This window comes from Etheostoma cragini, chromosome 3 (genome assembly GCF_013103735.1).
Source record: "Etheostoma cragini isolate CJK2018 chromosome 3, CSU_Ecrag_1.0, whole genome shotgun sequence".
Taxonomy (NCBI): domain Eukaryota; kingdom Metazoa; phylum Chordata; class Actinopteri; order Perciformes; family Percidae; genus Etheostoma; species Etheostoma cragini.
In genome coordinates, this window is record NC_048409.1 from 4,383,001 (window position 1) to 4,404,728 (window position 21,728).

At 40.0% G+C, this 21,728-nt stretch overlaps 1 protein-coding gene and 1 long non-coding RNA gene across 10 annotated transcripts in view; one reads left to right on the forward strand and one right to left on the reverse strand.

The window, feature by feature from the left end:
* The window catches only part of aplp2 (amyloid beta (A4) precursor-like protein 2), an 88,213-nt gene extending 68,819 nt beyond the window's left edge, over positions 1-19,394 (forward strand). For 3 of the 9 annotated variants that reach the window (XM_034866507.1, XM_034866470.1, XM_034866476.1), the window contains 7 exons: positions 4,590-4,689; positions 6,234-6,407; positions 8,734-8,769; positions 11,385-11,467; positions 15,063-15,140; positions 17,814-17,969; positions 18,236-18,981. In XM_034866507.1, coding sequence (XP_034722398.1) covers positions 4,590-4,689; positions 6,234-6,407; positions 8,734-8,769; positions 11,385-11,467; positions 15,063-15,140; positions 17,814-17,969; positions 18,236-18,337 — 729 coding nt within the window. In that variant the 3' untranslated portion in view covers positions 18,338-18,981. Of the gene's footprint in view, positions 1-4,589; positions 4,690-6,233; positions 6,408-8,733; positions 8,770-11,384; positions 11,468-15,062; positions 15,141-17,813; positions 17,970-18,235; positions 18,982-19,313 lie in introns of those variants that run through there. The other 6 variants (XM_034866498.1, XM_034866517.1, XM_034866484.1 and 3 more) reach the window with 4 other exon arrangements.
* On the reverse strand, positions 8,669-20,109 carry LOC117941628. Its single transcript, XR_004655933.1, has 3 exons — positions 19,816-20,109; positions 14,946-14,960; positions 8,669-8,682 (listed from the first exon to the last, which is right to left on the reverse strand). It is a non-coding gene; the product is annotated as an uncharacterized LOC117941628 (long non-coding RNA).
* Between the last annotated feature and the right edge of the window lie 1,619 nt (positions 20,110-21,728).

Here is a 21,728-nt window from a genome sequence, read left to right on the forward strand (position 1 = left end):
TGTCAGTGTCGGCGTTGCCAAAGGTCTCTCCACAGATTCCAAACCAAAACCGGGTCATAAGTGTTTCCAAATGTCTCCGGTTTAGGGGCTCGGAAATGCCAGAGCAGGGGGTATGAGAGGGGGAAACGTAGCAATAGATTTTCCTTTTTAAACTAAAATGTAGCGAATGTAGCCTGAGCCTGTTTCGAAGTACTGTATTAAAGACTCTGTCAGTTAATCTGAAACCTCACGCAGAGCCACTCCAAGATCTCACCCTCCTCCTGCTCCTCCTCAGACAGGGAGGGATAATGATGTCTCAGCCTGCTCCTCTCTGCCCTGTTTCTAAGTGAGTAGGAGGTAGAAAGAGTGTGTGTTTCTCTGAGTTGATGCCCAGGAGGTGTGAGTAGGCTGGTCTGACAGAGGGATGGAGGGAGGGAGGGCGGGTGTTTCATTCACTTAAGCCTCAGCCTCAGATTAACACTGCGCAGGTCTTGTGTAATGCTGGACTCTGAGCCACTGCACAGGGATTTGGCTTGCAGCTCTTCTGTAAGATGTACTCGCCTGTTTGTGGCAACAGCCTTCGACACCATTTACAGTTCTCCTCCACCATTACAGATAACACAGCAGATGGAGGAAACATAGACATAGTGAGGTGGGGCAGAAGGACCTCAGGGTGGCTATTTGGAGGAATTGTGGTATCTGGGAGCCTCTGTGCTCAGTCATGGGAAGCCAATCTGTATTGTTGTGCTTTCACAGTGTTTATTTGTCAAACCTAGATCCTTTTGTACGTCTTCACTCAGCCAATCCTGCAGCATGTTCAAATCTGCATTTCTCAGTTTGCGTGACTGTGGATTTAACATGTGCGACTTAGAAGTGCATTGCAAAAGAACTCTGCAAACAGAAGGCTTGCTGTGCTTTATGTAACTGTGTTTTGCAACTTTCTGGGATCAAAGATATACTGATACCAGTATGAGAAAAAGAGAAGGTACTGCCTAATATGCTAGTATTGGTATTGTCGAGTACGATCCAATACCACATAATTTAGCCCCAAAGAAAATGTACTTCAATGTAGTTTACTTATGTTTTTTTTAATGTTATGAATTGTCATGTTTCCGTCAACATATTTTCAATATCGCATTATTTCAAGTATTGATTGAGACTGCAAAATTCAGAAAACCTCCTCAACTTTGCAAAAAAATGTTTTTACGCTCTATTGATTTTTTTTGTGCCTTTTTCAAAAAAGAGTTAAAGTGCTCATTATATGCTAATTTTCTGGTTCATAATTGTGTTTATAAGTTATATCAGAATAGGTTTACATGGTTTAATTGTCTAAAAACACCATACTTGTGTTGTACTGCACATTGCTGCAGATCCTGTTTTCACCCTGTGTTTAGGTCTCTGTTTTAGCTCCAGAGTGAGACATCTCACTTCTATACTATCTTTGATTATTAGTTTTTTGAAAAGCCTCACCTGTCTAGCTTACCAGAGCCTTCTTGATGCATAGACATCTCTACTCCAACTCTGAGAGATGCAATCTTCATAATAATGAGGCTTGTGAAACACAGACATGAAGGTGCCACAGGGGCTGCAACCAGCCTTTAATGGGAAAGATGCATTACTGCCATCTGTTGCTGGCTCTGCTGCACTGCGGCCATGTGTTAGAAGATTAAAAATAGTCAATTATCGTGGTGGGAAATAAACACCAGTCACCTGCCAAGTGCTGGTCAGCTCTGTCAGTGGCTGGGAGTTTTGTGTATTCTGCCAACTGCTTTGGCAGCCAAAATGTGGAAATATTCCTCCGCTACAAACATTGTGCGGCTGGTAGAACGTGACTGGAATTATTATTGTTATTTTTTTGGAACACACAAAGTTTTGTGTCTGTTGGATCCAAATAGTTTGTTGTTTTACCCAAAGTGTGATGTAGTGGTGATCATTGGGGCTGACAGGCAGTAGATCCTGTCAAGTCAGTTCTAAGCTCCGAGACTGATTTGAATATTACATGCAGCAACGTGTATTATGTCTGGCTGGGAGCGAGTCTGACTTCATCTTAAGGAAATGTGCTCCCTAGCAGAAAGCACATTTCTGACATGAGTGACTCTCTCCCTGCAGAACATTTATATTCTGGGCAGAGAACAGCTAGCTGTGTACTGTACAGTCCTTTATTACATTTAGGAAACGTTACAGTCTGTTTCTTGGTTCATTCATCCAAAAGACATACAGTAGATGAGTTTTTGAATAATGTTATTATTGTGTCATGCTTAAAAACTAGCGACCAGATACTAGAATAACAACATAAAAAATTTAACAAATAAACCTTCTTTCATACATACACATATGTATGTTTTTTAAATCTAAACTTGCGTATGTTTTTACTGAGCTTGGGAAAAAGCCTTCTCTTACTTTGCTCCATGGTCTTGGAATAACTTGCAAAACTTGCTCCATCTAAATGATCTAGTCCCATTAAATGATTTTAAGGCCATGTTAAAATGCCATGTAATTCAAAAATGCATCTGCCCCATGTGACCTGCTCCTTTCCTCTATGTGTGATTTTGTCTCTGCTGTATTTCTGTTTAAATTGGAACTGGTGTGCCGTCTTGGCCAGGTCTCCCTCGGAAAAGAGATTTCAAACTCAAGGGACTTTCTGGTTAAATGAAGGTTAAATAATATAAAATAAACACACACTCCATCTGGTACCCCAGAACATTTCAGGATTTTGACAGACATTTCATGAAAGATGGGTGTTGTTAACTCATCATAATAAGGACAAAACAAAAGAAAATGGGATTCCTTCTCAACGTCTCCTTATATTTGTACATATACTGATTTGTATGTGGCCTGGTGTTGCTGACTGAGTTAAAGCATGACTAAATCAAGGTTATTGATACAGAAGAACTTCTTCCTCTCCTTTTTCATCATCTTCTGCCTCCTTTATGGTATGTGTTTCGTTTTTTCTTAAATATACATATGTATATGTATGTATTTTTCTGGTTCTGCTGACACCTGTTTCTGAAGATGAATTCCAATCTTCTCATAATGAATTATCTCACCGCACCACCAAGTCTCTAACTGCTTGTCTCCTAATAGGAAAAATGTATTTTCTGGTTTGTTAATGTTCGCTTTTGGATAAATACTGTTGGGATGGACATTTTCTACTAATAGTTGGCAAATCACACTGTAATTACTTGCTCCTGGATTATCGTTGAAATGAATACTCCTTTAATGGATTTGTCAAATTCCATAAAATGATTCATCAGCAATTTTAATGATTGTTAAATCAAGTTTTTTTGTTTTTTTTTATCAATACAATTCCTGCTTCTCCAATGTAAGGATTTTCAGTGTTTTTCAATCTTAAATCATTCTAAAAATAGTTCTATTATGTTCTTCACTGTTGTTCAGACAACATAAGCAATTTAAAGACAACACCCAGGGCTTTGGGAACGTATGATGGCCATTTTATCTTATTTTATGGACTTCTGTAGACCAGTAATACTCAACTGAGGGCCCGCAGGAAACCGGGTGCAGGTGGCCTGCTCAACCTTTTCCAATTCACATGATATCAAATGTAGTCACACTGGGAATACTTTGAATATAAATAAGGTTCAAGAGAGCATAAAAAAATCTGATTGGCTGTCATAGAGGTTTAGTGTCCATCCATGTGCCAAGTTATTTTACTTAACAAGTCAGTTAATGTGAAAACAGAGCTGGTGCGATATAAACAGTGTATATAAAAAAAATCTAATATCACAACATTTCTTACCAAACACCTTGATATTGATATTCTAAGCTAAAAATTCACAACATATTTACTCATTAGGAATGTGGATATAAAGGGAAATAATAGAACAGCTTGAACAGTGTGGTAAACTCAGAAAAAGACATTATTTTACCGTAATGCAGCTCTTTAAAACCAGGAAAGACAACACTTGGTCATATCACGATATTACAATATCCTCAATATAAGGAGATGTCAAGCCTCATATCCCGATATGGATATAATATCGATATATTGCCCTGCCCTATGTTGTTTTTTAAATAAATTTTTAAATTAATTCAACGGGACATGAGTTATGGGCCATTCAAATGTGTATTCTGTGTATTTGATAAGAAATTATGAATGTTATTAATGTCTCTTATTAACTGGCTCCTGTCATTTTATAAAAGGAACCCTCGGCCAGAGCAGGTTGAGTGTCCTTGCTATACACTAAACTATAAATAACAATACTATCATAGACGCTCAAAGCACTATTGGGGGGGGGCGGACTACTCTCTACTACTCTCTATGCCAACTCCATACAGAAAGGCCTAGAAACAACAAGGGTTCCAATCCGGTATCTTGTTGCTGTGAGGTCACAGTGCTAACAATTGGGCCACCGTGCTATATTTGTTTAACCATTAACCAAAGAATACTTTTCATGAAATAATTACAATAATTAGCTGCAGTCCTGGATGTGAATGGTAATCTTGATTCATTTGTCCTGTGTTTTGAATGATCCAAAATCCCGGGAATACGAGCCATCATTTCCATACAGGGAAGCATTTTTACTTTGAATTAATTCCAAAGCTGGATTTTGGTTATATGACGGCCTGTTTGTCTGTTTCTCCAACACCAGGTGATGACCCACCTGCGTGTGATCGACGAGAGGATGAACCAGAGTCTATCTCTGCTCTACAAAGTACCTTATGTGGCCGAGGAGATTCAGGATGAAATTGGTGAGTCGTGTTCAGTACAAAAAAGCCCCGGGGCTGTAATAAGAATGAGAGCGAAATGAAAACAGTGATGGAATTCGCACATGTCCCAGACAGATAAGCCAATGCATCGCATTTCCTCTGACCTTCAGTGAAGGCTTTTGCTTTTAACATCTGCAAACGGACAAAAAAAAACAGTTTTCTCTTTGTGCAAAGGGAAACACAACACTAGAGCACTGGACTGGCTTAACGCTGTCTGTAGACCAATTATCAGAGAAGCGAAGAAAAGTGTTGTCTTTTTCTCTGTATACAACTTGTGGAGGAGAAGTTAATATCATCTGCTGTCTGGTTTATTTATTTTATAAGATTCATTTAGTTTTTTAAACCGTAAAGGGGGGGGGGGGGGAGAGGAGATGACACGCAGCAAAGGGTTGTGGGTTGGATTGGAACCTGGGGCACTGTGAAGGACTTAGCCTACATGGGGCGCTTTGGGGTGAGCTAAAGGCCGCCCCCTACTCTGTTTTTTTTTTTTTTTTAAAGATAATTTTGTATGCATTTTTGTATGCCTTTTATTTTTGATAGCTGAAGGCATGAAGGGTGAGGGCGCAGGTCTGCATACCTCTATATGTAGGAACCCGCTCTACCAACTGAGCTATCCGGCCACCCTGCTCTCTTTTTTCAAGGGGCTCTGGTCACTCTCATTGTTACAATTAGACCCAAAGCTGAAAACTGTATTCGGGATGTCATCTCCAGTGGTACGATTTAAGACGGGCAATGTCCATGATGTTCCATTATCTCCTTTTGTTGTCTTTGGTTCATAAAAGGAAGTGCAACATGGCGTTGCGGTGCAGAATAAAGTGGAGCGGATGCAATGACAGAACTGGGTCACAGCTTTCAGCATGCCCCATCCCTTTGGGAGATGAGCAGATTCACACGGAAAATAGCTCACAGAGAAATACTAATTGGGAGTTAGCAGAAATGGGAACAGACGTCTCTTGCAGCAGCAGCTCCATTAGCAATAATTGGCGAAACACATTTGGCACATTGCTGTCATGTCCCAGGTTGACAGGTGTTAACATGATCCAACAGTGGTGGCATGAACTGTACGAGGTCCTTGTCCTTTACTCCACTACATTTCAGAGAGAAATGTTGTTTTTTTAACTCCACTACATTCATATGACAGCTTTAGTAACCTAATAAATTAAGATTTCTGGACACAAAACACATGTAGCATATAACATCTAATATTTTATTATATACATTAAACTAGCCAACAATATAAGGGCCTACCAGTCCAGCTGAGATGATTAGACCATTAAACACACAACTGATTGGATCCTTTACACTTTCTAAAATGGGAGGATTTTTCAGCATTGAGTTCTTTTAATACTTCAGTACATTTTCCTGATTTTGCTTCCATACTTTTACTTAGGTAACATTTCAATAAATGCAGGACTTTTCCTTGTAAGAGAGTATTTTTACAGTGTGGTATTAGTAATTTTAGAGAAGTAAAGAATATGAGTACTTCTTCCACGTCTCATCCTCTTTTCATTTACGCTTTTCTGCAGACGAGTTGCTCCAGGAGCAGAAAGCTGACATGGACCAGTTCCTGTCCTCAATCTCGGAGTCCCAGCCAGACGTCACCGTGTCGTCGGAGGAGAGCGTGGAAGTCCCCGTGTCTGAGGGCAAACCCTACCGGCCCTTCCAGGTCACGTCCTTGGGGTCACGTTCAGAGCCAGAGGGTGAGCCTCAGACACAGTCACAAGCAGAACCATGAACAACACTGGGGCCGTGTGGAGAACAATAGGCCAAAAGCATGTATACTAGGGGTGTGAATCTTCACTGGTCTCACCATTACATTACGATCAGGGTGCGATTACCCAGAAGGGGTGCGTGGAATTTCCCCCTTTTTGGTGATTGGTCTATATAGCCTTGCTGCTGCTGAATTATTTTGTATCCCCTTTGGGGACAACCACACTAATGCACACTAATCTTTTACTATATTTCTTGGCTAAATCATTAAAAACCAGGCAAAATAGGCTAAAATAGGCTTGATCGAGATGAGCCAGGTCTTCGCTGAATGATGACCGGTGATTACCGCCGTTGCATGCTGGGTAGATTTGTGTCCGACCTGATCCGACTTGCTGACGTCATGCACACGTAGGCAACGATAACCTCACGAGAGCAAGGCAGCCGCAGGTTTGAGTCGCAGGCAGCGCAGTTGCTTTTCACCGACTGCAAGACCCAGGCGGACCCAGAGCATGCTGGGAAGCGCCAGCTGATTGGTTCAGAATCAACTGAAATTGATGCCATTTGGTATAAACTTTTTATTGATTAATTGCCATTAGTCTGATGTAAAGGCTTATTCTGTACAGGTAGTGAGGTTAAGAAGTCAGAGAGACTAAATCTGTTCAGATTATGGATCATGGGTTGTTAATTAAAATCGGCAACAGATCGCATGTAGAGCATTTTGACAGATACTCTCCTAATTCAAACAACTGGAGACTTGTACAAGCTAATATATGTGTCTGATAACATTTTATTAAATCGGAATCGGACGTCAATGTTTCCGTCACTTCCTGTTCAGCCTGAAGGCTGCTGAAACTGGCCGACCTGAGAACGAGGCGCAGTTCATCTCGAACGAGCCTAATGTTTGCATTTGAACTGTATCTTATAGCCTATTGGCCAGTAGTCACATGGTCAGTAGGCAAAGAGTCACATGACTGTTGTGGACAGGTAGTCACATGACAGACCATATTCAGCAGTAAATCATCTATAACTGTCAAACACAATATAAAGGTAAAAAATGGAAACAAACTCAGAAAAAAAGAGCAAAAAATAATTATCTCACAATTTGATTATGATCAGGGTGCGATTTTGCTGGATTTAACCGCTAGAGAGCTCCGGAACGCCACTTATAGGTGACTGTGAGCCGGCTACAGGCACCGCCAGATGACACTCCTTTCAGGGGCCCTGGCGATGACAGTTAAGTTTAGGCACCCAAAATGATTTGTTAAGTCCGGGGGAAAAGATGGTGGTTTGGATTCAAACGAACAAGCGTTTCCTGGGTAAAAGTCTTTCTTTTCCCCCGATAAGCAAACTCCGCTCTCCGGCTTGACCACGCAGTGTTATATGTTGACGCCCCCTTGTTCTATTTCCTTATGAGATTATTTTCCATTGAATATTGAAGTTGATAAATAAGTGTTTTGGCACGGCTGGCCAAGTGGCTCTATATCCATGATATTGAAAGGGGCTTTTAATTCCTGCATGTTTTGTTTTGTTGTGCATGATCACACACCCCCCGCGCCCCCCACTCCCCTGCTTTTTTCACAAATTGCACCCTGATTACAGTTATCCTGTCAACGATTTCAATCAATTCAATATCACAATGTGTCACCTCATCAATACAAATAGACGTTACTGCATACGGTTTTCACCAACAAATTCAAACAGTCAGATACAATATCCATTTTTTAAAAAGCTCTTAAAAAAGACATGAGTCTTAACGCAACAGATGACAACAAAAGCAGCGACGGGAAAATCAACAAGCAACATTGGTAGCCCATGATCTATAATGGTCTGTCACTGCATCGATGCAGAATCGCCCACTTCCACATCGGGATGTATTGTAGGATTTGATGGATTTAACACCCCTAATGTATACGTTTCAATGCAGGACTATTAAAGTTGCAGCCAAACGCTTTGGAGGGGGGGAAAAAGAGCAGTTATGGCTGTCACATTTGTGCCAAACAAGAGATTGACTCAGAAAAAAGAGTGTTAGATGGAACGTTTTCAGCAAAATAGAAGGCAAATTACAAGTAAATCCCCCCGAGGTACATTTGAATATACATGTCCAGAGGACTTAAACAGAGCCAGACAATGAAAACGGCTACCTTTTTCTTCAGTTTGGTTGTCTCGGATTTGTTTTGTGACTCTTCCCTGCGCTGGACTCTCTTCCTAATCAATTAACACAGCTTGATAATCCTGCCTTTTCTCTTCTCACCTTTCTCTTCTCTCCTTCCCCCTTTCCTGTTCTGTTTTTTCCGTTGCTCATTTTCTAATGCCAAGGCGATCTGTCAGACTCCCCAAGTGCCTTCAACAAAGGTTGGTGCCTCTGTTGCGTTTTGTTTTCTGACACCCCCACCCCCCACCCCCTTGTCCCTCCCCTCATCTCCCATCTACTACTTTGTTCCACCCTTCTCCTTTCCCTTTGGTGCAATTTCAATTAATTTTTTTAAATTTTTTTTTTTCTACTCTTCTTGATGACTCACATCATTGGATGCGTGGTTGGCTTTTCAGTTGCTCTTATGCTTTTCATCACACCAGGATTATCACCCCCATACTGAATAGTAAAGCAGTGGCTTTTGAGTGTGGTAGCGATAGCTCGGCTCTCACCGAGGTCTTCGGGCGTGTGTTTTCGCTGTCACCCGGTCCTCAGTGCATTTGTCAAACCACCTTGCTCAATTATTCCCCCTCTCTCCCTGCTCTTTCCCCTCATCAGTCGCCCTCTTCCTGTCAGGATCTGTGTGATTTAGTGGCCCTGTCTGAAGCTCCTTGTTTCTGCCGCTGACCCACAGCCCAATCCAAAATTGGCCCAATTTGTCCTCCGGGGCTGAGACAGGGACGCGGCTACGTCACCTCTCTTTTGTCTGATCTGAGCATATAAGTCCGTATGATATCTGTGGTAAATTTGAGGTGAAATGTTGCAAAAACACCAAGTGCAGACACCAAAACACCATTTTACTTTCCGCCTTAGCCAAATTATTGTTTTGCATCATGTCTCCTGATCCAAACATGGTAACCCAGAATAGGGGATGTCCTCTATGTTTTGATGGTATAGGATTACAATGATACCAAATACAACATCATCATCTGTTCATTAAAAAAGTTAATGGTTCATTCAGTGACATTGAAGAAGAAAAATCACAGTATCTGATTACCTCGGCTAGACTGTAATCCTCAATTTCCAGTAACCTTGTGATCTTCCTCGGTATGCACGAAGTCACCTTCGACTAATAGTTGAATCTAAATTATGCATTGATTTTTTTTTTTAATAGATGCACATCCTCCCCTACTGTTTTTTACGTAAAATGTTGTCCTTCTGCTTTTGCTTTTGTTTTTTACTATTCCTAGCCTTACAGAAAAAAGACACTCTGACCCAGGAAATATCTGCAACCTTTGATTAACAAAGGATTTCTTTCATTTTGTGATTGACTAATGGATTAACGGTCTAATTTAGGGCTGCATTATTTATATTGTCCTTGAATCTTTTAATTAGTTTTTTTTAATTGATCAATTTGGTTTTATGCTGTATAAAATGTTTGAAAATTGTAAAAAATCTGTTTCCCAAAGCCCAAGATGGCGTCCTCAAATGTCTCAAAGATATTCAGTATAGTGTCACAAAGGAGAGAAGAAACTAGAACAAATTCCCATCAAAGAAGCTGGAGTCAGCTATAAAAAAGAACTTCATTGCTTTTTTAAATATTTTAAAGAAAATAACCTTTCAGTCCCTTTGGACCTTCGCCAAGAGTATTGGAAATATCTGGAAACACTCTTGACGAAGGTCCATAGGGGCCGAAGCGTTAGTTTTCTTCACAAAATGGGGACGCTGCAGCAAAAGCAGTGTGCTTGACTTTCTCTTGTGTCACTACCTTGTTTTTGTCCTACGCATCTGCACAGGAGAATTGCTTGGATGTGCACATTTTTTCTTTAAAAAGTTGTTTTTTTCTTCGTCATGAAACATTAATCAAACCGATTAATTGATTATCAATAGTTGATGTAATAATTAACTAACTAATCGGTTCATATTTGCATCTTAAGTCAAATTGTCAAATCAAATCCATGCAGATGAAAGATCAAATTGCTCCCTCCCATTGTTCTGCGTGTTATTATGGCTGTCTGCGCCCCACGCCACCATCTGAGTTTCAGACGGCGAGGCTTGCAAACACACGTCATCGTTCTTCGTTTAATCCATAGCAATTGTAGAAATCTTGAGTTGGCGTTGGCTGACTAGCATTAGCAGCAGACAATCAGCTGACGGCAGACTCGTCAACGCTGTACATCGCTCAGGACCTCCCTTGCTCTCCTTTCTCTCAGCTCTTGATTTATTCATGGAAGATCTGCGCTGTGTATATTATTAGACCCTATGCCTATTGCAGAACCATCAGACTTCTAACATGCACAGCTGACACTCCCAGTTTTTTGGTTTAGCCACTTACTAAAACACACAGTTATCTTTTGATTATAATAGGGTTATTATTGTAATATCATTTCTGTTAATATCGCAAGGGACTATGACAAGGAACTACGGCGATGCAAAATTTTGAACATGGTATCGGAGATAAGTGAGGGTTACACAATGCCAGGATGACTACCGGTGCAAATTTTTTTCCAAGGGTTTCATTTAATGAGTCATTGGAAGTTTATAGTGCAGCTATATGCGAAACACTGTATTAATAGGAGCCTTTGTTAAAAAAAAAAAAAAACATTGGTCACGGTGTCCTGTTGGTGTCACAGTGCTCACACTGTGCTCAATGGAAGAAAGGGCATTGTTGTCCCCAGTGCACTGAGGAGGCTGACGCCACAGTTGTGAGGAGTAAGAGCTGGATATCTATGTGCAGCGGTCCACCATCAACACCACCATCCCCGTTGCTTTGTTTCTGTGTGTGTTGGTTTGTGCTGTTTTCCTGATACTGACTGTGCTCCTTGGCCTCCCGCAGGCTCCGCCATGGCTGGTTTAGACGGTCTGATAGGTGCTGAGGAGAGAATCATCAACAGCAAGCCCAAGATCAGCGACAGCGTGGTAAGCTGTCACTTTATCATTCCGCCTGTGCCTCAAAGCTTTTCTAACTTTCCAACTTTGCTCAACACATGACCCGAGTGTTGGGTTCCTAACCTTTCTGTTGTCTCACATTCGGCTATGCACTTGCTGTCCTCTTGGAGCAAAACTCAAAATCAACATCTGACGTTTTTGTCTCTTTGTTTGGCCCTTTTCAATGTTTTTTCTGCTTTTTTCACTTTTCACTACCATGTATAAACACCACTAACACTTATCAAAACTAATTACTAGTTTTAGACTTGTTTTTGAAAGTCATGGTCAATGAACCTCATTCATAGGAAATGATTAATTCTTGAGTCAAAAAAGCAGAAATTATGAATTATTTAGACTAAAATTAAAGAAAGGATACAGAAGGGTAAATGTCAACTGTTTTGGAGCATTTCAATTTTGTCCAAAATGCTAAAAACATGTAGCAAAACACCCCAAATTTAATGAAAGTAGAGATCTAATCTTTTGTTGTACTTGCAAAGTCCGTTGTATGGAATCATCCATGTTTTTTGGGGGGATAATTACAATCAGACCCATATTTCTGATATAGAAACTTTGAAAGCAGGTCAAATTTGAAGACAACACAAGGGTTAAAGCAGGAGAAACTGTGTAAATAAATGTGAATGGTCTGCTTTTATATAGCGCTACAGCTTTCTGGCTTACCGGATAAAGCCTCTCATTCACCCATTCACACACACATTCATACACCGGTGGTGGCAGAGATGCCATGCAAGGCACTACCCTCAGGGTTTAGTGCCTTGATCAAAGACAAGACATTATTGATATTAGATATGTGGAAAATATGCAATATTGTTGTTGAATATTGCAATACGGATTACTTTTCATTATAAAAACAAATATTAAGGTGTTCTCAGTTCTGCCTTACTGCTGCTTTCAGCATTCTGCTTAAATACAACAAATTGCTTGTTGAATTTAACGTTCTTTTATTGAACAAATTGGACATTGACTATAAAAGGCGCCGCTAAAAACAGAATGACATTTTTTACTGCAGTTTTCTACTGATATTTTCTTTCGACTTACACCCAAAAAAATTCGGAGTGTCTTATGCCAAAGTCTTATTGCGTCAGTTGATATCGCGGTAGTCAATATCTTCGACGTTCCACTTCTGGGACTGCTCCGATGCAGCAGGAAATTCCACTGGATGTCCGTTACCTTCTTCTTTCTCTGTGTTGGCGTTCTAACCTCCGGTGGATTTCTGAGGCCTAAAACAACTTTTGAACGTACACATGTTCCACCAAAACAAGTTCCTTACTGAGGCTGTTTCGCTGCAGTTCCGTGCGGAGCTTAGCGCCACCCAAGACGATTGGGATTGGTTTAACCCTTGTGTTGTCTTCCCATTAACCATGAACTTGTACTCCCAGGTCAAAATTGAAAATGAACTCTTTTTTTGTGCTTTTCCGCCGTTTTTGTCGCTTTTTTCTGATTTATTTGTCACTTTTTCCATGCTTTTGGTGCTTTTAAAAAAAACTGAAAAAAACCTATTATTACACCAGCAATAATAGGTTTTACAGTTATTCTTGGAAGTCATGGTCCAAAAACCTCATTTACATCAAATTATACATAGGTTTTTAGTTAAAAAGGCAGAAATTATGAATTATTTTGACTAATATTTAAGATCAGAGGATGTTGAGTGGATCACAAAAGGGTATATGTCAAAGTTTAGCCCGGATACTGTTTTGAAACCAAAAAAAAAAAAAAAAATTCATATACTATGAGATTAAATAAAACAACCAACAAATGCAATGAAAGTAATCATTGAAATTACCTGAAGAACGTTGTATGGAACCATCCGTGTTATTTTTGGGCGATTTCATTGAAAGAAATCCCTATTTCTGATATAAAACACTTTGAAACGGGTCAATTTGACCTGAGGACAACACAAGGGTTAAAGAAATGCCAATAAACCAGAGCACGCTTTTCTCCCATCCCTGAATGCTGTGTGGACTAGTCAGACCTTCCTCCACAGCGCTGTGGAGGAAGGTCTGGTAAAACGAGACTAATATTGTGATGCCGATTAAAAAGACGATATAATATGCAGACCTGGCTGCCATATTGAAATGTATTCCCTGTGTTTAATATTCTCCAACAGGCAGTATGGACAGTTTAGTCTCATTACCATGACCTAAGTCTGAGGCAATGGAGGGGATGATTGAAATGGATGGGTACAGGCAGTGCTTTCACATAAAGCTCTCTTAAATTTAGCTTTTAGTGAGTAAATTTATAAATCCAGTAACTATGTTGTCATAGTTACAGCTATCTCACACAGGGCTATTTGCGTGTCACTCTTCGGCCTCTGCCAGCCGCCCCACATTCAGATCAACTCAGCGCTTTGTTCGGCAGTCATCGCATGCTACTTTCCTTTTGCCAGACACACCATTCCTCCTCATGGCTTCTCAGATGCTGCTCTGCTGCTGAATGTGTGCTGTGTTCCGCATGCTAATCCAACACCAACTGCAAGGCTGTATATTTGTATTTGTGTGTGTGTGTGTGTGAATATGAGTCATGCAAGGTTTTGAACGCATGCATGTTTATTTTATTTTCCTTTGGAAATACGTAGTCTTCTTAGACGGAGCGATCTGAGGTCACAAATGGCGGTGACACCTCAAATGTCTGTCGTGGTTATTAATTTGTGGGAACCAGAGTCCGGACTGCTCTGTCTCTGCAAACAGTAGATTTTGTTTTCTGCCTCCTGAACACACCCACTACCAGTGGTGGAATGTTACTAAGTAATGTACATTTACTCAAGTCTTTTCATTCCACTTTCTACTTCTACTCCGCCACATTTCAGAGAGAAATATTGTACTTTTTACTCCTCTTCATTCATCTGACAGCTTTAGTTACCAGTTACTTTACACATAGAGATTTTTGCGCATAAAACACACGTATAAACGAAATTAGCCAACAATATAAGGGCCTACTTATATAAAGTCCAGCTGAAATGATTAGACTATTAAATACACAGTTCTCAACATTCACACTTTCTAAAATGGGTGGATTTTTACTTTTAATTCTTTAAATACATTTTCCATAATAAAACATATGCTTTTACTCTAGTAACATTTTCAATGCAGGACTTGTAACAGAGTATTTTTAAAGTGTGGTATAATTACTTTTACTGAAATAGTAAATAACATTCTGAATAACACTAAAGGATCTGACTACTACCGCCCACCTCCACTCACAGTGCTTCTTCTTCTCATTCAGATTCTCAATAATGAGTGGCTGACAGTCTGTTAAGAAAGACCTGTTAACCTGTGTGCCTAAAAGAGAGGCTGTCGTGGATGCTTGCTCCCCCCCACCCCCTCCCCACCCACCCCCTCTCCCCTCTCAGTTTGTACAGGAAAGCTCTGAGTGCATCATCACCCAAACACAGATAATCTTTCCCGTTTACTTTGCTGCACAATCACACCCTTTCGCTCTCTGCCTTCCTCACTCTCTCTCTCTCTCTCTCCCTCCTTCTCTCCCTATTCGTCTCACACACATACAATCTCACACACACACACACACACTGTGGTGAGTGTAACCTGGGCTCCCCTGTCTGTGTTGACAGGTGATTGATGAGTCTCTGGATGTTAAAGAGGTGGTTTACAGTGCAGAGAGAGTCAGCGTATTGCATGATGCTGAGCTGGTGAGTACACCGGTGCCCCCCACAGGGCTCTTTGGGAAACTGTAGTAATCAGTAGGGGGAAGAAGATGAAAGAAGGAGGAAGTGTGCAGAGATTCCATTTCTGCAACTGAATACAAATTAAAAATTAAAAAAAACAGCTTTGGAACCCAAATCCCTTCCCTGTTTGTTTTTCTTCTGTTAAGGCCAATATGTTTTTGTTATTTCTGCATGGGAGCATGTTTGTCATGTGATTGTCTCTGAATGTACACATTTTGAAAATCTCAGTGATATGATATGATGAATGTGAATCCACACAAACTGGGTGCGCTCAGTTTATGTGTGAGAATGAGCAGTAAGACAACTACAACTCCCCCAGTGGCTGTCTACATATGAATAGTTTGTGTCATATGTGCCAGATACCATTTGTCAAGATGAGTGTGTGCTGTAGGCGACTGTGGTGGTGTGTTCATACCTAATTGGCAAAAGATATTACACGATCCTCCCACCAAGACACATTTCATGCATGTGTTACACACACACAATCACAAGTCAATCATGTCTATAAAAACTCTGCCAAAACAGGATGTTGTCCCTGCTTCACTGTGGTTTGATGAAATAACATGAGAATAAAGGCTTAATTTTCCTCCAGTTACTTCATCTCAGAAATTCAGAGCTACTCTGACAAAGATTATTCTCTAAAAGGAGAAAACATTTACTATTCATGCTTGGCAAAGTTTAAGTCAGTTTACCTGCAGGGAAGAATAATCCAATTTTATTTCAGCAGGGGGCCTGGGACATCTAGGGAATCCTCACAGTTAATGCAGGGGGGCCACCAAATTATTAAGTCTTAACATGATCCAATATGTTATTGGCAAATATAAATCCCCACTGCTTATTGGCCTATCGGTAAGATAGCCACTAACATAGCCATCCACTGATATAGTTCATCCTTTAGATTCACTGTGCCTCATGTATGTTTTAAAACTAAAACATGACTTATAAAATAATTCATACAATTTTCGAGGCTAATTTGAAAGCGGAGTATTCTAGGCAAAAAAAAAGGTATAAGGGCTTTAGGCCGCCTTACACGTTATCGAAGGCCCAGTTTCTTATGCAACTCAATTTTATACAATATGCACTACCGGTCAAAAGTTTGGTGTCACTTCCAGATTTCCATTCCACTCTGGGGGCTGATCTTTAATGCAAAATCTACATTGCCCATGATCAGCAACCATTCATCCAATGTTCCAAAGGCACATGCTGTTTACTAATGTGATATCCTTTTAAAAAACTAACTGAAGAAACATTGGAGAACCCTTTTGCAATTGTGTAAGCACACAATGTAATCTGAAAACACAATGCCACTGATCTCAGCTGGTATTCTGTCTACAATGGAGTGCAATGGAAATGTCTAAGTGACCCAAACTTTTTTATTGGATGTAGTAGGAGGTCCCTGCTCCGTCTCTCAGTTAAGGGGTCCTTGGCTTAAAAAACGTTGAAGACCCCTGTACTAAAGGGAAATTTGTGTAAGTGTCCACTTGGCTGCTATTGCTAATAAAGACATGCATGCTAGGTCACTAGGACTACAGTTGAAGATTAGCTGGCTGGCTAACTCTAGCACATTTTACAGAATTGTTGAATAATTTCTATCCTCATAAATAAATAAATCTTAAGCTTATGTCTTTCTATTATGACTAATGATCAAGATAACAATTCACTCACCAACTCCCATGTAGATATTTTGTAGCGTAGATTTTAGGAAGAACAATGTTGATCAGGGCAATTACTGGAACTGTTGGGTCTTTGTAAATGATAGTGTAGTAGACCTACTCTATCTGTAAAGTGTCTTAAGATAACTTGTTATGATTTGATATTATAAATAAAATTTAGTTGAATTAAATTAAATTGAGTCTGAGCCTACCAAAGCTTTACAAAAAACAATTCCAATTACAGAAATAAGTATGAAGACTTCTCTTTAGATAGCTGTGCAATGGAAATCCTTGTAGCTATTACAGTGAAGTGCACAGCATAGCAGAACCCCTTCATGCATGTAAGGACAGCAAACACAAGAGAGTTTGTGTCAGACCGTTTCCAAATTGCAAAAGTTACATGTTCACTGTGGTTGTTAATGTTGTCATGATCAATGGTCATAAAGATAGAGATTAAGAATATGACAATAAGAGTTCTTGGGCTGTCCTTGATTAAGGAAATTCATAGTCAACCAACACTCAGTGAACTGAGTTTCTTTACTAAGAGTCATGGAAAAGCCCCAAAAAATCAATCAGGTTTTTGGTGCGCCCTGGTACTGTAGCGCACCTGGTTGAGGGTGCACCTCATGTACTAAGGCTCAGTCTTTACTGCAGCAGCCCAGGTTTGATTGTCTTAAGCTGTCCTATCCAATGGGGCAAAGGGCAAAAAAGCCCCAAACATAATCTCCCAAAAAACAAACAAACTAAGTTTTCTGGAAATAAATCATTAAGCGTTAAAAAGCATTAAAACATGACTACTAACAACTAAGAACCAAATCACTGATTAGTTGACTAAAATGGGGCAGCCCTAAAGAGCTCATGTAGATTTTAGATGACTGGACGGGAGCTGTATTTCAAATAGTCCTAAAACAGCACGAGAACCACTATTTGAATGTCTCCTCACTGTTGCTCTCTCTGTCTCCCTCTCCCTCGTTCCACCTGTTAGGAGTCGTACCGCCCCCTGGTAGAGGACTTCGGCTTTGGGGGCAGCGCACTGATTGGCCTGCTGGTGATCGCGGTGGCCATTGCAACTGTTATTGTGATCAGCCTGGTGCTTTTGAGGAAGAGGCAATACGGCACCATCAGCCATGGCATAGTCGAGGTAAGCCCCCTGTTATTTGGAGCAGTGTGTGGGGATTTGGGCAGAGGGTGTGAACTGAATAAGTGCTCTCAATGAACTGCTATCAATCTTATTCCAAGTGTCAGATTCAGATTAAATTATCAGGGGTTATGGAAATGGAGCATGGGTAATGCAAGGCTAATTAGATTGCTGTCCCTACGGCATTTGCATACGACACACACAGCATGTTGTAATGTTTGTGTGTGTGTGTGTGTGTGTGTGTGTGTGTGTGTGTGTGACTCACACAGGTTGACCCCATGCTTACACCAGAGGAACGCCACCTCAGCAAGATGCAGAACCACGGCTACGAAAACCCCACCTACAAATACCTGGAGCAGATGCAGATCTAACCAGAGCCTGCAAAGGGGGGGGGGGAGGGCGGCTGTGGAGTCTCACAAAGGAGGGCTACTTGAGGGGGAACATACTACTGACCAATAACATATGCTATTGTTAAAATCATTTGCATACATCCAAACTCCATTTACTGGTTTGTTCAAAACAATCCTTAAATAATGCTACTACTTCTACTACTGCTACTATTGTATTATAGAGCTCTTTTTTGATCATGTTTCTTTTTAAAAGGTGATGTATCTGCCATATCGCATTATGGAAAATGTGATTCTGCAGATTTCTCTGTAATTATCGATACAGCTATCTCCGATCAAGATGTATAACATTTCTTCAGACGTTTTCTTTAATTTTGAAAGTGAAAGGCAAATCAAGCAAAAATGTAAATGTTTTTGAGCGGCCATCATCAAACGGGCTCTGCACTTTGATTTCCCATCATGCAAGATGTCGCCCATGCAGTTTCTGATGGTTTTCCTCAAAAAGAATTTATGTTTTTATTTTGTTCTTTTTTTTTCCCCCTCTCAATAGATTGCTTGTATATGAAGGTTCTTTGTACCAATTAAAATGTACAGTGAAACAACAAAATGAGAAAAAAAAAAAAATGAAATCATGAATTATTTACTTTCTGTTCTTTGTTATGATAACAGGCAAAATACATATACAGTTTAAATATATATAAGAATAGATGTTTTTATTCCACCAGGGAAGAGGTTACGAGTCGGTTTAGGGTTCTTGACTTGGTAATCATGAGTTGTGTTTGCAGGCACACTGTTGGAAAGAGTCGGGGAAAGGGGGGAGGTGTGCACAGACCCCCCAGCTCAAACACATCACACAAGGACTACTCTGAACCCTTACCAAGTGAACATGATAACAAATCCCCTTCTACACACAAACACAACCTTGTGTTACATAGTTGAATGTATTGGGGAAGCTTTTTTTCTCCATACTATGTATCTGACAGGTTCCTATGCACACAAGCAAGGACATGCTATAAACTGACAAACAAGTGTTGTTTTTCGGTTTGGCTTGTTCATTGTTTTGTGCGGAAATTATCTGAAGTAAAAACTACTTTGAAACAAACTTCGGGGACATTGTACACACATTGTAATTGGAGCAGCTGTTTGGCTTTGCTGGTCATAAAGCGTAGAACAGGCTGAGCGATCAAAACAACAACAATTTGGTGGATTTGGGGATAACAAATGCCAAACGAGTGAAGTTTTTTTCTGAATCTAAATAACCAAATTTAGGCGATTTTTACAAGTACTAACTATAACAATCCGGGATTTGGGTGCAGGGAGAGGCTTGGGCCGGCCCTGGATCAAAGCCAATTGAAGACACCTTGGAGCTGGAGGGCTGTGCAGGCAGACAGAGACAGAAAGACAAGGCTTGGAGAGCTGGTTTCTGGGGGAAAAGGAGCTAATTTGTGTATTTTTACAGGTAGAGAACGACACAAACGAGGAAACCCAATCCTACAATCCACTTCTCTCTCTCTCTCTCTCTCTCTCTCTCTCTCTCTCTCTTAGTATTGTCTTTGTATTGCCTGTATAGTTGATGTTGCAATCATGGCTTTTTTTCCGGAGGATTACCTGTGATGTGCATTGTTCTTATATGAAATGATATGATATATATTTTTAAGTTTGTTCTTCTTGTTTTCTATTGTTTTCCTCTTCCTGTGACAGTATCTCTGTATGCGACTGTCTCACTATGCACCCAAACGGCTTCAATCTTGTAACTGCCTGCTTGATTGTGGGAAGGGACCGGGAATTAATAAATATGCATATTAGTGATTTTAAAAGAAATTTGATTGACACCACTGGAATTAGATTTATGGTTAACGTGGGGGGGGGGGGGGGGCACATCAATAAACTCACAACTTCCATATGGATGTGTCATCTTTTCTTGGATGGATGGATGGATAGATAGATAGATAGAGACAGGCTAATTTTGTGGGGTCAGATAAAATTAATGCTATTAATGTGACCATTATTTTAGGTCTTAAACTAAGCACTGTTTTTATTATCAATTCTGTCAATTTTGCTTTCAATTAATTATTCACTACATTAAATCTCAAAATGGATAGATAAATATAAGCAATAGAAATCGAAGAAAAAAACTCAAGTGTTGACTTGACATATTCAAATTGCTTTGTTGATCTTGCCCGATCAACTGACCAAAACCCCCAAAATATTAAAATTTGTAATTATTATTAGTTTTATATCATAGCAGACAAAAATACCTGCTAATTTTTGCATTTGAAACACTAGAATCAGTGGATTTGGGGCATTCTTTCAAGTTAGCCTACTTGATTATCAAAAAGTTTTCAAATAGTCTCAATAGTCCTGATAACTGTTTGTTTTCTCATTATGTTTAAGGGTGTGTGCTTATGGATTAAAAGATAATTAAGGTTTGTTTTCTAGTCATGTCTTAATTAAGTTTCAGAAAGTCAATTTATTTTGTTGTCCTTTTATTTGTAGCCTACAGAAATAAGTGCAGAAGTACTTTTGCCCAGTTAGAGCAATCCACCTGTGTCTGATTCATTTCTGTTTGAGGGGAGGATGGGAATGCTGTTTTTGCAAACAAAAACTTATGCCTCATCATGAATGTAAAAAAGAAAGAAAAACCTGCAGGTGAGTCATAGCTACATGGCACAAACAAGGCAGCGTAATGCTACGTAAGATCACATGACTGATACTATGAAACCAAATCAAGATTACACAAAATCATAACAGTACGCAATATGAACACGTGGACTCAACACATCACAAAAGACTACTTTACTTTCACTGTAGGTACTACATACTGAACACAATTATAAACGCTTTAGTTTTTGCCCCCATTATTCATGAGATGAACTCAAAGATGTCAGACTTTTTCTATCCACACAAAAGGCTTATTTCTCTCAAATATTGTTCACAAATCTGTCTAAATCTGTGTTAGTGAGCACTTCTCCTTTGCCGAGATAATCCATCCACCCAAGATGCTGATTGGACAGCATGATTATTGAGCAGCTGTGCCACAATAAAAGGCCACCCCAAAATGTGCAGTTTTACTGTGTTGCGGGCGTCCGGGGGGGGACCCTAACCATAACAAAATCAGCACAATGGATCAAAATCAGCACAATCCCTGAGCAGCTAGCCTCTGCTGTGCACCATTTTTTTAAAGTCATTTTAAAATAGAATGCCTTAAAATCTGTACATCGTTTGGGAAAAACACAACAAGAGTTGCCAAGGGTCAGAATCATGCTGTAGAGCTGACGTCCTGTTTTGACTATAACTGTGCTCCAAATTCACAATTCTGAAACCAGAACACAGCAAATATTGGGGATTTTCTTTTCAAGAGGATTTTAAGTTACATTACATACGTAGTGAGGTAGGAATTTGCCGTGAAAAGCAT